Source organism: Aulonocara sp. 'chitande type north' Nkhata Bay, linkage group LG11 (assembly GCF_057382095.1).
Source record: "Aulonocara sp. 'chitande type north' Nkhata Bay isolate Kocher_YH1m ecotype deep benthic linkage group LG11, A_spYH_male_GT1.1, whole genome shotgun sequence".
NCBI lineage: Eukaryota > Metazoa > Chordata > Actinopteri > Cichliformes > Cichlidae > Aulonocara > Aulonocara sp. 'chitande type north' Nkhata Bay.
Genome location: NC_141354.1, coordinates 34,770,647 through 34,784,551, shown reverse-complemented (window position 1 = coordinate 34,784,551; position 13,905 = coordinate 34,770,647). Strand labels below are relative to the sequence as shown.

General features: G+C 39.3%; 1 protein-coding gene across 5 annotated transcripts in view; it reads right to left on the bottom strand.

Annotated features, from left to right (window-relative positions):
* The window catches only part of col28a1b (collagen, type XXVIII, alpha 1b), a 25,606-nt gene that overhangs the window by 10,036 nt on the left and 1,665 nt on the right, over positions 1-13,905 (bottom strand). For 4 of the 5 annotated variants that reach the window (XM_086312298.1, XM_086312296.1, XM_086312293.1 and 1 more), the window contains 20 exons: positions 13,333-13,469; positions 11,932-12,494; positions 9,336-9,356; positions 9,194-9,253; positions 9,037-9,090; positions 8,923-8,967; positions 8,796-8,822; positions 8,652-8,696; positions 8,528-8,572; positions 7,589-7,642; positions 4,564-4,632; positions 4,249-4,317; positions 3,429-3,497; positions 3,110-3,178; positions 2,943-3,011; positions 1,751-1,819; positions 1,247-1,315; positions 629-700; positions 464-532; positions 279-350 (listed from right to left, as the gene is read on the bottom strand). In XM_086312298.1, coding sequence (XP_086168424.1) covers positions 279-350; positions 464-532; positions 629-700; positions 1,247-1,315; positions 1,751-1,819; positions 2,943-3,011; positions 3,110-3,178; positions 3,429-3,497; positions 4,249-4,317; positions 4,564-4,632; positions 7,589-7,642; positions 8,528-8,572; positions 8,652-8,696; positions 8,796-8,822; positions 8,923-8,967; positions 9,037-9,090; positions 9,194-9,253; positions 9,336-9,356; positions 11,932-12,494; positions 13,333-13,468 — 1,746 coding nt within the window. In that variant the 5' untranslated portion in view covers position 13,469. The remainder of the gene's footprint in view (positions 1-278; positions 351-463; positions 533-628; positions 701-1,246; positions 1,316-1,750; positions 1,820-2,942; positions 3,012-3,109; positions 3,179-3,428; positions 3,498-4,248; positions 4,318-4,563; positions 4,633-7,588; positions 7,643-8,527; positions 8,573-8,651; positions 8,697-8,795; positions 8,823-8,922; positions 8,968-9,036; positions 9,091-9,193; positions 9,254-9,335; positions 9,357-11,931; positions 12,495-13,332; positions 13,470-13,905) is intronic. The other variant, XM_086312297.1, reaches the window with a different exon arrangement.

Below are 13,905 nucleotides of genomic sequence, written 5' to 3'. Positions count from 1 at the left end.
ACCTTCTGGTTTGCAGGTAGGTCCATGTTGGAAATAAGGTGCTTCTTAAAGCCTGTTTTTGTTTTTTCTGAGTTTGGACCAACATTTACAGCATGTACATTTTATGTAGCAACAATATTACTTTGACTTGATGTACACTCAGTAATCCAAAAACAACTCCAAATAACATCATCAGTGTGAGTGAAATGCTTCTCTCAGTCTCCAGATATCACTTTGACTGCTGTGTAAAATTATTATGACATTTTTTTCTAAAATGCTTCTGGTAAACACACACATACCTTTGGGCCCATTGGCCCCACAGGACCGACTGCACCTTGCTGGCCTCTGGACCCCCGGTCCCCTTTGTCTCCCTGTCAGAATAACACAAAACAACCTGTAAACAATCTTCTGGATTGTGGCTAAGTGCTTATAACCTCTAGAACAAAATATGGAGATCTGATCTGAAACACAGACACACTGTTACCTTCTCTCCTGGGACACCTTTGCCAGGAGCCCCATCAGCTCCCCGGGGCCCCGATAACCCAAGGTCCCCCTGATCAGTAAATGACACAGTGGACAGACAGACTGGTAAAATGTATTTAAAGTACATTTAACAAGCAGAAAACTGACTGACATCAGGCTTCATTACCTTTGGTCCTGGGATTCCATCTTCTCCTGGCTGACCAGGTATACCTGATAACCCCTCAGCTCCAGGGTCACCCTGAAACAGCAAAATGACACAAAAGAGTCCCAGAGGGGTTGAAACTATGCAAATACAATCAGCTACATTAAGAAGATGAATATCTGCGTTATGTTGTCTTTAATTAAGAAGCTATGGCTAGGAGGCAGTTAGCTTGGGTTAGCATGAAGGCTGGAAGCAGGATTGGTGGCTAACCTACAGTTGTCCAAATGAAATAAAATGCATCTTCCAGTTCATAAAATATTGCTCTAACTTTGCAGTAATACCACTTAAAGTTAATTGAGGAATATCTAGAAGAAATTGCTGCTATGGTGGCACCCTATTACATCACCACACTCAAATTTTCGTTGAGCTCTTTAGAAAGACCCCATTCTTTCAGATGTTTGTAAAAACAGGCTGCATATCTAAGTGCTTGTACACTTGTGTCAAGGGGACTGAAAACACAAAAGGTGTGGCCAAAGATTCATATTAAGTATTATATGTGGATTTGTGGTCAGTTTTTCTTAATATTACTCTGACTACAGGAAGTAACAGCAGGAGTAGTGCAGCAGTGCAAAGAGGACTTACTTTGGGCCCTGGTTCTCCAACACCTCGCTCACCTGGTAGTCCTGGCTCACCTGAGAGGCCCTGATCCCCCTGAAGGTAATAGTCACATAGTCATTTGGGTATTCAAAAAAAGATGTAAATATTTAGTATCATCTATAAGAGTTTCTTTCGTATGAATTTCTTGAAACACCAGAGCACTGCATCTTTAGAAAACATTACTCAGAAACGTAAAGGATATTTGTTTCTCATTATTTTCTGTCATATATACCTTGGGTTTGCCAGTGAGTGTTAATGGTACGTGGCACAACAAATGATAGACTATATGTAAAATATGGACCTTATTATAATAGTATATAGCATAGCATACTACAGACTCAATTGCTGCTTTAGAGTCCGATTTTTCCCTGTTACTATTTTAAACTGAATTGACTGAATTATGTCTTAACCTCCAGCAGCCAGTAAACCCTCTGATTCAGAGGAAGACCGATTCACAATCATCATCTTGTCTGTTATTGTGTGTCTTACCTTTGGTCCTGCTATTCCAACACCTGGAGCTCCTTTGGGTCCTGGAGGCCCAGCTGGACCCTGATCTCCCTGAAGGAAAAAAAGAGAGTTAAGTTGAAGAGGGGGGGGGGCGGGTTGTTTGATTTTTTAGCATGGTGGTTAGCGCCTTCTTGCCAGCAAGATGGTCCTCAGTTTGAATCCACCATCCAGGCAGGGCCTTTCTATGTGGAGTTGACCCAAAACACATGGATGGGGTTACGTCAATTGGAGACGGTAAAATTATACGTAGGTGTGACTTGAATGTGAATGGTTGTCTGTTTAGTGGCCCCTATGCCAGCTGGGATATGCTGTAGTCCCCGTGCAACACTGAAGTGGATCAGTGGAAGAAGCTGGATGTTTCTAAATCTATTTTTGATGAGAAAAGTCAAAGTGACAGTATAACATGTCTGCCTTCAGTTTCAGTTTTTATTTCTAAATGAAACATTAGTCAGGACTGTGTTGAAGGACATGAATTCTTTGTTATTGTTAATCTAATGTTTTTTGGATTTCCCAGGCTTAAATTTCACTGTGTATGTGTATTTACTGTGTATTAACAAGGTCAGACGAGTAAAATCATTGTGTAATAAAATATGCTTAAACAAAAAGTCTCTTTAAAGGTTACGACGTGAAAGAGGGTGAAAATGTTCATCCGAGTCAGAGCACGACTAAAGCTGAAAGATGAGACGAATAAAACAGATGAGACGTTTTGACATAAATATGTGTGATTTCATGTCTCAGTGTCTATTTCAAACTCTCTGCTTACCTGACCGACTGATGTTGGAGAGAAAAACTCCTCAAAACCAATTACTGATAATTTTTCTATGAAATGATGTTACAGTTCACCAGGTGCTTACGATTATTTCAGTTTATATCACATTCATTGAGTCTGTTATTGCATGTACATCATAGTTTACTGCTTACAGTGGAAAGCCCTTCACATCAAGAGAATTTCTTTTTTCCTTTTTACGATTCAAAAAACTTGTAAATCTTTAAATACTTGTAAACATTTCCACTACTGGAAATCATCACAAAAGGATTAGCCGAGCAGTTTGCTGAAAAATAGGAATAATTAATGACTTTTAAATTTTTTACTTAACAAAGCCATCAAGCTGACAAAATGAGACCCTTTGATGGACTCATTCTGGCCCCTGGGCCACATGTTTGACATGTTTACCTTTTCTCCTTGAAGTCCTGGACCAGGAGCACCAACTGGACCTTGATTTCCTGGTGGACCAAAATTGCCCTGAGAAAAAGGAATAGAAGAAATGCAATGATTAAAGATTCAGATCTGTACATGGAGACATTGATGAGGAATTCAGCAGTAAATTTTAGTTAAATCACCTTGTCACCTTTGATCCCAATACCAGGAGGCCCACGACTTCCCTTTGGACCTTCATATCCTCGATCACCCTAAAGAAAATATGAGAAATCTGATTTATACATAGCTGTATGTAAATTATACAATTAAGAACAGCAATCTTTCAATCCTACCACTTACACTGATCTGTATATTTTTTTAAAATACAAATTAGTCTGTTTCTTTTCCTAAACTCTTCTTTGGATGCTGGCTGCATTTTGTTCCATGCTCCAGACATGTTCCAGTACAGTACTGTATGCAGTACTGTATGTAGTACTGTATGTAATCAAAGACTTTTCCCACCTTTGGTCCTGGAAACCCCTCTCCAGGAGGTCCAGGATTTCCTTGTGTTCCAGGTGATCCTTGAGGTCCCTGGAACAAACAGAACTTTAAATAAAAGTCTGTACTTGTGAAGGTTTTAGTAGCTGCAGATCTAAAACAGAAAAGGGTGATTTTAAAAAGAAAAGGAAAAGCCTAGGACTTACACAAGATTTATTTGAGCTATCAGGCTTAGCTGAAGGTTTGGCTGACAACCCCGATGTAACAAACAGTCAGATCCCATATGGGACAGGGTATTTACTGTATTTGCTTCAGCCTCCCAAATGCAAACTGCTTTGCAACCCATCTCACTTTGGCTCCTCTATTCATGCTGTGTAAGTCTTCCTGCTGCCCTCTAGGCTAATAAAGCATTCATTAACCTCTTCCATGTGCATAAATGTAAGGTTAGGTAAGTCCCAGAACAGAGCTGCGATGTCACTTATTGTGGATAAAAATACCTTTTTCTTGTAATTATTGTGGTCTAAGTTAGCTAACAGGGTAACAAATTAAAAGAAATGCCTAAATGATTACGCATCACAGTAAAATAACCCACAATAACATCAAAAATCATATGGAAAAAAATACTAGAGAGTTCTAGAGAGTAGCGTTCTAGACATTTGTAGAATAAATGGTACATTGAAGCTGTTTTGGTGGCACAAAGCGGCTCAGCAGCTTACGAAGTTATGTCAGTTTTGTCTAACTTTTATCTCACTTGTCTGTATGTTTATATATAAAAGCTCACTACGACACTGTTACTCATAAGATATGAGCTCTTAATGCCAAAGATCCTAATCTTCATACTTACCAGGAGTCCTGGTTCACCTATGCCCGGAGGACCTGCTGGACCTGGTCTTCCCTGATTACCCTTGTCACCCTGTAATTAGTAAAAAGTAAAAACAAAATTTCCCATAACTCAGTAATAAAATATCTTTTTTTATTCAGTGTCTTGCAGTTGTAGCAGTTCAACTGAGATGATTTAATAGGTATTTGAATTCCTTTCTCACAGAAACAAAACCTCACCGCTGTTTGACTTCCAGCAATGAAATATCTCTCTCCATCCTCACTGACATTTTCACTTTGAATTATGATTTTTATAGTAATTGTAATATAAATGTGTCACCTTGGCTCCTGGGAATCCAATACCAATGTCTCCTGGTTGTCCAGGTTCACCGCTGGGTCCTCTTTCTCCCTGAGAGTAATCAAGTTCAAAGGTTTGTATGTTATGTGATGATACAGCAAACAACACAGAAAACAGGTTAACAGAATGTAAAATGACGAGATGACAGATGGTGCCAGGATGCATGTAGTCCTTCTAATCCAATAAAATCATTCTAATCTATTGTTTTATTCTTTATGGGGACCTGTTATGCTCCATATTTTTACTACTGGACCCCCTCTAACATCACACGAAGCCAAGAGTAGAAAAAAATGTTGGAAACTGAGAATTTACATTCACTGCACTTTGGCTATGTTCAGTATGAGAATCCATCATCATGCATTAGAGAGGGAAAAGGCAATAAAAGAACAATCTCAGGGATTCTTTCAGGGAAACTTTGCTGTATACACAGCTGTACAGTACAAACAGTTTATTCATGAACAACTAAAGTCCTGCTGTGGTAGAATTCAAAATTAAATTAAGATGAAGAAATGTATATGAGAGAACCATCCAATCCAGGATACTGACAAAGCAGTCTAACTGGGCAACTTTAGTCCAAGCAACAAATGCTGTATATAATGCTTATGGAAATGTTTATTGTTTTTATTACACGTAAACTCAAAGTGCTTGACATAAGTGCTGAAGGCCCTGAATGTGAGAACATACATGAAAGTTCTCTTGTCACCCTGACACTGACTCAGTAAATCAACCTCACTGTTGAAAAAATACACCACTTAGGAATACTCTTCAAACAGCACAGCCAAAAAAATAAATAACAGCAGAGCATGAACTCAGTCTCTGGATCCAGAAAGACATCTGGGATATTTTCTTGAGAACATCAAGATGATGTCTCCCAATATTTCTTATTTCAGTTTCATAGTGTGTATTTGTGAAGGTAGAATATTCATCTTTATGCAAATCTATTCAAAACCTTTTTGCAAAAAATGACCAGATAAACTTATCCAATCACATAGCTTACTAAAAAACTGTAGTCAGACATTCAGAGTGTCGGCTATTAAAAAAAATGCTATAAATCACATGTGATTTTATCGGCATAAAGACATTTTTGTTAAAAAGAAATGGGGAAGCTCTGTGGCGATGGAAGCAACACCATCTTATTAGGCTTTGGCACACACTGTAAAGGTCAGTATTATGTCCCTCGCTTTCTTGAGCCAAAGCTGATATGTGACCGTGCAGATGTTGTCAGGGAAAGTGTCCGCACAGTCCTGCATATGAATGATGGTGTGTCAGAGATTGCAACATTTTCTTTTTTGTCTGACCAAATAGTCATGATTTTATTGACATGATAATCTAAATGTTTGGGATACATAACTTTTAGTTCCCTAAACTGCAAAACCTGAATATGGACATCATTAAGAGTTTGTATGGAAAAAGAATGAGAATGAGCAACAAGTGAGTTCTTGAGCTTTGGGGGACCTTGTAGACTGCTTTTGCTCAATACAAAGCAGCATTACGAGCATTATTTTAGAATAAAAATATATATTTAAGTTGATAAGGCACTATTTTATTTAGAGATTAATGTCACAGTATCTCAAAAACAGGGTTTTTATATTTTAAGGATAAATTCACAAAATTCTAGAAACTTTTGTGGAAATATCCAGAACTTTACTACATAGTTGTGTAATATAGGTTTTCACAGGACTATATGCACTCCATATAATTTGGAAAAGTCAAACAAGGCTTGACAAGAAGATTCTCTAAAAAAAAAGATGGGAGCAGAGTTTAGGTTTGCAAAACTGCATCTAAAAAACAATTTCTGGAACAATATTCTTTGGACTGATGAGACCAAAGTGGAGATGTTGGGCCTTTGGGATACTTTGAAGCCTAGGCTTATTATTTTGTTGGTTCTCCCCTGGAACCTCTTATTTCCCTAAATTGTCTAAAGCCTGAGGGTCACGCTATGAAGCAAGTTCATTGTAGCCAGAGTTTCTTGAAGTTAGCTGGCTTGACAAAACCTAAAACCTCAGAAACATCACAACAGTGGTTATCAGTTTTCTTTGTTCACCCAGGCTTTCTGCTTTAAGCACTGAGCATGCTCACATAAGTGGGTTGTTTCACATGTCATTTAATTTTATTTGTGGTGTAAAATGGATCAACTGAGAACCAGCTACTGCAAACAGACACATTATCCAAGGAAGGGTGAAACAGTCTATTAAAAATATTAAACATATAACAGCGAAAGCCATCACTGGTGCTGCAAAGACACAAGGGTAATGCTGCAGAAAATCATGAATCTTATGAATTCGTGATCATCACCAGCACACAGAGCAATCAAATACATTACATATTACCTCAAATTAATACATTTATTTTACAGCTGGGTGCACATTAGAGCTCTGAAACTTTAAACTTGATGCATTTAAACACTAAAGGTTATTCAGTGAGCTCGGTGCTGACAGTTATGTAGCCTAATGAGGGCTGTTGCCAGAACAAAGAGAAATTTATTCTATTGATTGGGGAACAAATAGTCTACACCTGTAGGCGATCAGTGTTCTAATCTGTGTTTTAGGAGGTGCAGTTCCAGCAGTGTAAAAGACACTTAGCAGCATTAGGACCAAGTATAAAAACATTCAGTAATTTTCTCAATCGCCAGCTGAAAACATGTAAATTTCAGCGAGGATGCAATGCAGTTTGTGCTTTGGTTGTATTGCTTCAGCAGCTGTATCGCACTAAAAACATACCACAAATAAATCTGCCCTCTGTGTATATGTAGTTCAATGTAGATCTTTATTGAAATGTCTGTTAGTGTTTCTTGTGCTCAGGTTCTTGTTTTTTCTCCCTGGTGCCTCGTTTTCTTTGTGACTCTTTAAATCAACTATTAAATTTCCTCTATTGCTCAGATATTTTTGTTCCTGCAATTTGCATTTGGGTGGCACATCAACTCTGTGAAGAGATTTTGTTGCAGTTTTAAAGGCTAGTCCAACCAAGCAGGAATGACAGAGAATCCATTGCATCTTGAGAAACTTACTTTAGAACCCGATGGGCCTTCAGGACCCACCTCCCCTGGTGGTCCTGGCGCTCCCTGCAAAAGAAATACACATTTACTCATTTATAACCTACATAATCTATAACCTTATATTTCACTTCTCAAATGAATCAAACAAAAAGCAGTCATGTATGAATCAAAAAGGAAGCCCCCACACTGTGTTACTGATCTGCAGGTCAAGACCAACCCACTGCCGCTGAATAAAAAATACAACAGGATTAAGATCGACATTCATGTCTTTCATGCCATTCGATTCTCATGCCTAGCTCATGAAACAACAAGGTTATACTGACACTGTGCCAGTAGCACAGAGGAGGAAGAGTGCTGCTGTGCGGCCAGGTCGCTGCACTAATCCCATCACACAAAGTCTGTTCCTGCAAAAGAATAATATCCTGCAAGCCTGGATTCACAGCTTTAGATAGCCCCAATGGTATCAGGATTACCCATAATCCAATATTCACATTCCATTAGTGCAAAGACGAATAAAAGACAAATTCCACTTCCATTTTTCATATTGAAGAGAATACCAACTGTCGGATGTCGACTTTTCAGGAGCCTGAGCGATGAGTTTTGAAAGTAATGGAACTTAAATTTTGACACTGAAAAATAGAAAATTGCTTGTGATTGAAAAAAGTCCAAATTCATTAAAAATCTGTTGTCTTTAAAGATGAATTATACCATTCGCAAAACAGTGGATGACAACTCAGTGACTCCATCTTGTATAAACAGTTGGTTTGGTTGCCTTCCATGAATTACATGGACATCTTTTTATCCTCTCTTTTCATGGATTCACAAGTGTGTGAATAATGTAGACAAAAAGTCAGGAAAGCCTCACAAAAATGTGGGATTTAAACCAGGGCCCATAATTGTCACAATTCAGTATAAAACAAAACCAGAACTGAGACTTGTGGCCACTCCTACCTGTGCTCCTTTTGGTCCTTGTGGGCCCGGAGGACCCTCTGGGCCCTGCAACATAAAACCTATGTCACTACATGGATAAAGTCTGGGGTGTTTACTGAAACATCTCAGAAAAAAATGACCATACAGTGTCACCCTTTTCCCCAGGAGTGCCACAGTCTCCTCTGTCCCCCTACAAGACCACACGACACAACGTTAGACCCTGCAGATATTTTCTGAGGACATGTTTCAATAGTGAGAACAGAGCAGCTGAAAGGTCACAGTCACTCACCTTGTTGCCTTTGTAACCTGTGCGGCCCTGCAAACAATTCAAACAGGTTAAAAACCGATGTTTCATCTCTTAACATGCTTGCTGTTTGGCAGTTGTGCAAAAACAAGGGACAAATCTGCTTTCTTACCGGTGGACCATCACTTCCAGGTGTGCCATTCAGCCCAGACTCCCCCTTTAAACAGAAGCCCACTAATTAAACACTGAAATATTTTAGAAAGACTTTCTTTGTGTCACGACTCACCCTCGCTCCTTTTTGACCAGCTGGCCCTCTGAAGCCTGGGTCTCCTTTTCTACCCTGGAAATATTACCAGTTTTAAGATGAAGCAATGATTAAGCTGTAAAGCTAATAGTGTTTTCCACTTATGAAACTCCTCAGTGTTTAGTTGCTGAAAACTCACAGGACTTCCTGGAGGACCTCTCTCTCCTCTTTCACACAGACATACTTGGGCCTGTGGACACTATCAGAGCGAGAAAAATATTATAAAGTCAGTGCAACCATTAGCCATACTAAATAGATGTTGACTTCCATTTAAGTCTTACCCCTTCATATGCAACTGCACCCTGTGGAAAAAAACAGAAGATAAAAAAAATGTGTCAGTTACGTCCATCTTTTATCTACAGTCTGAGTCCCACTGGGGAATGGTGCTAGTTGCTTGGCAGCAGATGTGTCCACCACTTTAAAGTATTTTAAAGTCAGTACTTTTCCCCTTTACCTTAAGACCTGTTAAAGTTTCCACTATGATCTGACTGGGTCCAAGTGACATCACAGGTGAATCCAAGCCTTCTGGCGAATGCTTTCATGGCTGTTTCTTTCTTTTTTGTGTGACCACACAGACTTATCTGAAGCAACACTACACACCAACTATGTCTTTTCTTTTTCCATTTCTGCAAGTGTACTTGGAAGAAATGTAACGACATTGCTTGTTTGTGTTGTCAGCAGCTGCCCATGTCTGTAACTTGTAACAGGATACTTTCATCATATCTAGATAAAGGATCTAAATATTTCTGTTTGCCATGAACTATGCAAATAATTTAGTAGTGATTTTCAGACTTGTGTGTAGTTTTACTCTTCATGAAATACTATCTGCAGGACACTTGGTACTGCACAGAACCTGAAAATCATCTCTACAGCTGTGTTCACATCATTATTTCCAGTGAACTAACCCCAACTGGTTTTTGGTTACCCTGTGACAACACATACAGAAAGATATAAAAATGCAATATGCTAAAAGAAACCTCTACAGCAAACAATGAGAACAAACAACTTTGGGCTTTGAGCACAAGATGAAAACTGAAAATCTGTCATTGTTAATGTTAACATTTCATGGTACAATTTTTAAATAATAATTAATCTAATTATGTGAACTCAACCTAAGCTTTTGGGGCACTTGGGTGCCTGGGTGCCAACTCAGCATAGCAGGTAAGTAACCTCTATAAGCTCTATAAGTTCTACATTTGGTAAAACTGGGTACTGTCCTCTGTCATGTAGCTGTCTCTGTTTTGGAAGTGCTAAATGTGATTGAATAAAATGGCACATTAATGAAAAGCAGAACAAGCCATGCCAGTCTCTCAGACTAGCCGTGACCTCCTGCAGATATTTGACATTTCTGGGTGCTGTGGAAAATGCAAAGCAGCCAGGAAAACACCCTCATGCAGACACAACTCTTACTTAAGATGTGAACCCGCTGTAAGGACAGCATGAGCATGAACAAGACTAAACAGAAGATGATCTCTGTAGCCCAGTTCCAGACACGGCATCTGATGTCAGTAATTTTAGGAGAGTATGCAGGATGTCAGATACCTATGTCCTATTCTATTAGAAGGAGCTGCTGAATTATAGGTATCAGTAGTACACCTTTGTGTTACAGTGACAGCAGTCACATTCTGGTTTCTTTTATTTTTTTAATTACAGTTAAGGTTTTTAAGACAAACTCTGATTTTCAAGATTGTTAAACTCTTTCAAAAAAGAGAAATTGAGTAATGTAGCATTAAAACATACATCAAAGCACAGGTTAATTTCTTCTGTTTGTACATAAACCTTTAATCTGTCAAAAGCTAAACTTTTACCTCTTTTAACACCAACCAGAGAAGAAGTGACTCGTTTAGGGCTTGTTGTGTTTAAACTACTTCTTTAGGGGTCACCACAGGGGTATTTAGAAATACCCTATACCTGGGCGACTCTCTGATAAGAGGTTATAAATTTTTATTTGTTATACTTTTATAATATTTGCCTGTCATCCACCCAATGCCATAAAGTTAGCATGCAAGCAGTTTGCCTGATAGTTCTAAGATACTTTCACTTATGACCTTTTAGGGTAGAAATGCTGAGCTTGTGTTTAGTGCATCCTCTGCTCTATTTACTAAGCAATTTAACCACCCAGTCAATTAAAATAGATTGTTAGCTACACTGTAGCGCTTGTCACCACTCTACTTTGCTGAGGCCAATGGCACAGCCAAGAACAAAGATAGCCCTTAATGGAAATTCATAAACTTTTTCTATGAGTGGTAAAAGAATTGAGGTAAATTAGGTGAAATGATTGGTTTAGTCTTGGACTTTGAGGTTTTACTATAAAGTTTAATGTGGACAATTGATATTTTAATATAAATTTATTTATTACATAACAATATTATGAAAACTTTCTCCTGTATCGTCTTGATGCATGCTCAACCACCCAGACAGGAAATCCCGAAAGGTTGATTCTTTTCGTCTGGACGTGGCATTTTCAGTGCTGTCACCTTATCTCAAGTCTGTTCTGGATTCAAACTTTCCAGAGACATTTAAGTTAACTGTATGAAGATGTGGCATAGATAAAGCTTTGAATAGTCGGTAGAACTCGATAGGTAGTACACAGTTCCAGCCCTTTTCCAAAACTTTCAAAGTAAAACAAGAAGTAACCAAGTAGCTGTGGTAGCACTCATATAGTATATTTTGTGTTTCCCTGGACTGAATCTATAGTCAGCGTCTTTATAATAAGCTTTTTTTTGTCATTCAGTAAGCTTTGTCAGGTCCTTCAATAACTGAAGTTTATTTCCAAGCACAACGTTTTCCAAAAAAGCATTTCACCACTCTGATGTGTCTCGACTCTGTACTGGCACCTCTGTGCCTGAGCTCATTTTACTTGAAGCCAACACTCACCATCTCTTTGAGCAGCTTCTCTTCTAGCTGAGAGTCGAGCATACTTTGGACAAACTGCTGAGCAGGTGTGCTGGCGATGGCCCGGAGCTTGGCATTATTCTGCTGGGCAATATCTGATAGCCCAACAGCAAAGAACTTTATGCCATGACCTTTGGCCTCCACAGCAGCTGCAATCACATCAGGGTTACGGGGATGATCGACTCCTTCTGTCATTAGCACCGCCACCCTCACGCTGTCCTTTGAGGTCTCATGCACCAGCAGCTGTGAGGCATTGGTGATGGCGTAGGTGGTATAGGTGCCGTGACCGATGTAGTTCATGGTGCTGACTTGACCGTGAAAATAGTCCAGGTCTTTCCAGGCTGAGAATCTGTGCTCTATGGATACAGTGCTGCTGTACTGCAGCGCAGCCATCCGCACCTTCATCGTCCAGCTGGGCACCTGCAGCATGGCGAGCCGGGTGCTGAAGCTCAACACGAAGGTCTTCTGTTTCTCGAACAGTGATATGGTTGCGCTCTCAGAGCTGTCCAGGATGAATGCCACTTCCAGTGAACATGTCAGACCTACTTGAGAGGGAGATCACAAAAACTGACATCAAGCTAGAAGTATTAGAAACAGGACTAATTTCAGGATTGGCACTCTGACACCTTTCTAACTTCTGTCCACAAATTCAGTCCCTTCTGCCAGCAGTCGGTATGTATCCATTACACTATCAAAAGTGCTCTAATGTCTCAAGCAACGCTTCAAACAGCTGTGGATTCACGTGTAATCATGAATTCATGAAATATTCTGGAATAAACCTGATTCGGGGGAAATACCCACTCCCAAATTCCTAATACCAGATGCCACAGGAGACCTATAAAGGTCTTGTGTCCTGAGCTGTTTTGGCAGCATGAAGGGAAGCTACACAATAAATAATAAATACAGAGACTTAATGTTGTGGCAAGTCAGTGTAAGTGCATCTTGTGGAAAATTAAAGCAACAGTTTTGAGTAGTTCTACATTACTAAAACTGTCCAGTAAAGGCTCAAGGACCAAGTGAAAGACCCCAGATTGTCAACTTCCAACCTTAGAACTTACAGTTACTTTAGTTGCAGTTCCTCACTTCAGCTGCAATGGGATCAGAGTTAGTGGTGTTTGTTTTTGTACTAAATGAAATCAAATTGCCACATGTATCCATCCATAATCCATCCATTTTTTTTACATTTAAAAAAAGACACTTAAAGGAAGGCATTGTGGGTGGATGACTTAAGAAATTCTCGTGTAGTTTTTTTTTTTACTTAAAATTTGATGACTCAACCATTTCACTGGCCTGATTTCACCATCCCTCACTCAACAATTTGTTCCCTCAGTGCAACATAGTGACTTTCACCACCAGCATGTGGAGACCTCATCTAAAAATTACCATTTCTTCCCTCATCTTGCAGCCTGTAGTTGTTCCTGCGCCCTGTCTTTCTCCTCTGGCCTGTGGCCTTGTGTAGGAGAGCCAGCAGCAGAAGGCAGACCCTGACTCCTCTGCTCAGGTTTCCCTTCAGCAACATCCTAACAGAGAAAAGAGGAGAATGTTAGGGGGGAAAGCAGTGTATGAAAGCACAATGGGTTATTTCATTTTTAATAGGATTCCTTTTACTATCATGGACACTGCTAACCACACCCAGTTGCAGATCCCAAAAAAGGGAGCTGTGTTCTGCATTTCACAGAAATGGCAGCAATTCTAATGGTATTAATTTGCTTAGATGACACCGTTCCTCCTACTGATAATGCGCTTTCTCAAATACTTACTATATTACAGTGCCAACAATATGTAAATGTGTGTAAAACCAGAATAATCTGTGCAAATACTTTTCTGTTAATAAGTTACAAATGCTGCAGAATCTAAACAATATCTTCATATAAAGTTAAACCTCTGCCAGGTGATTGAGAAAAGGACACAGCAACATACCTAGACTGGAGTGCAAAAAAACCTGAAGTTGCCATT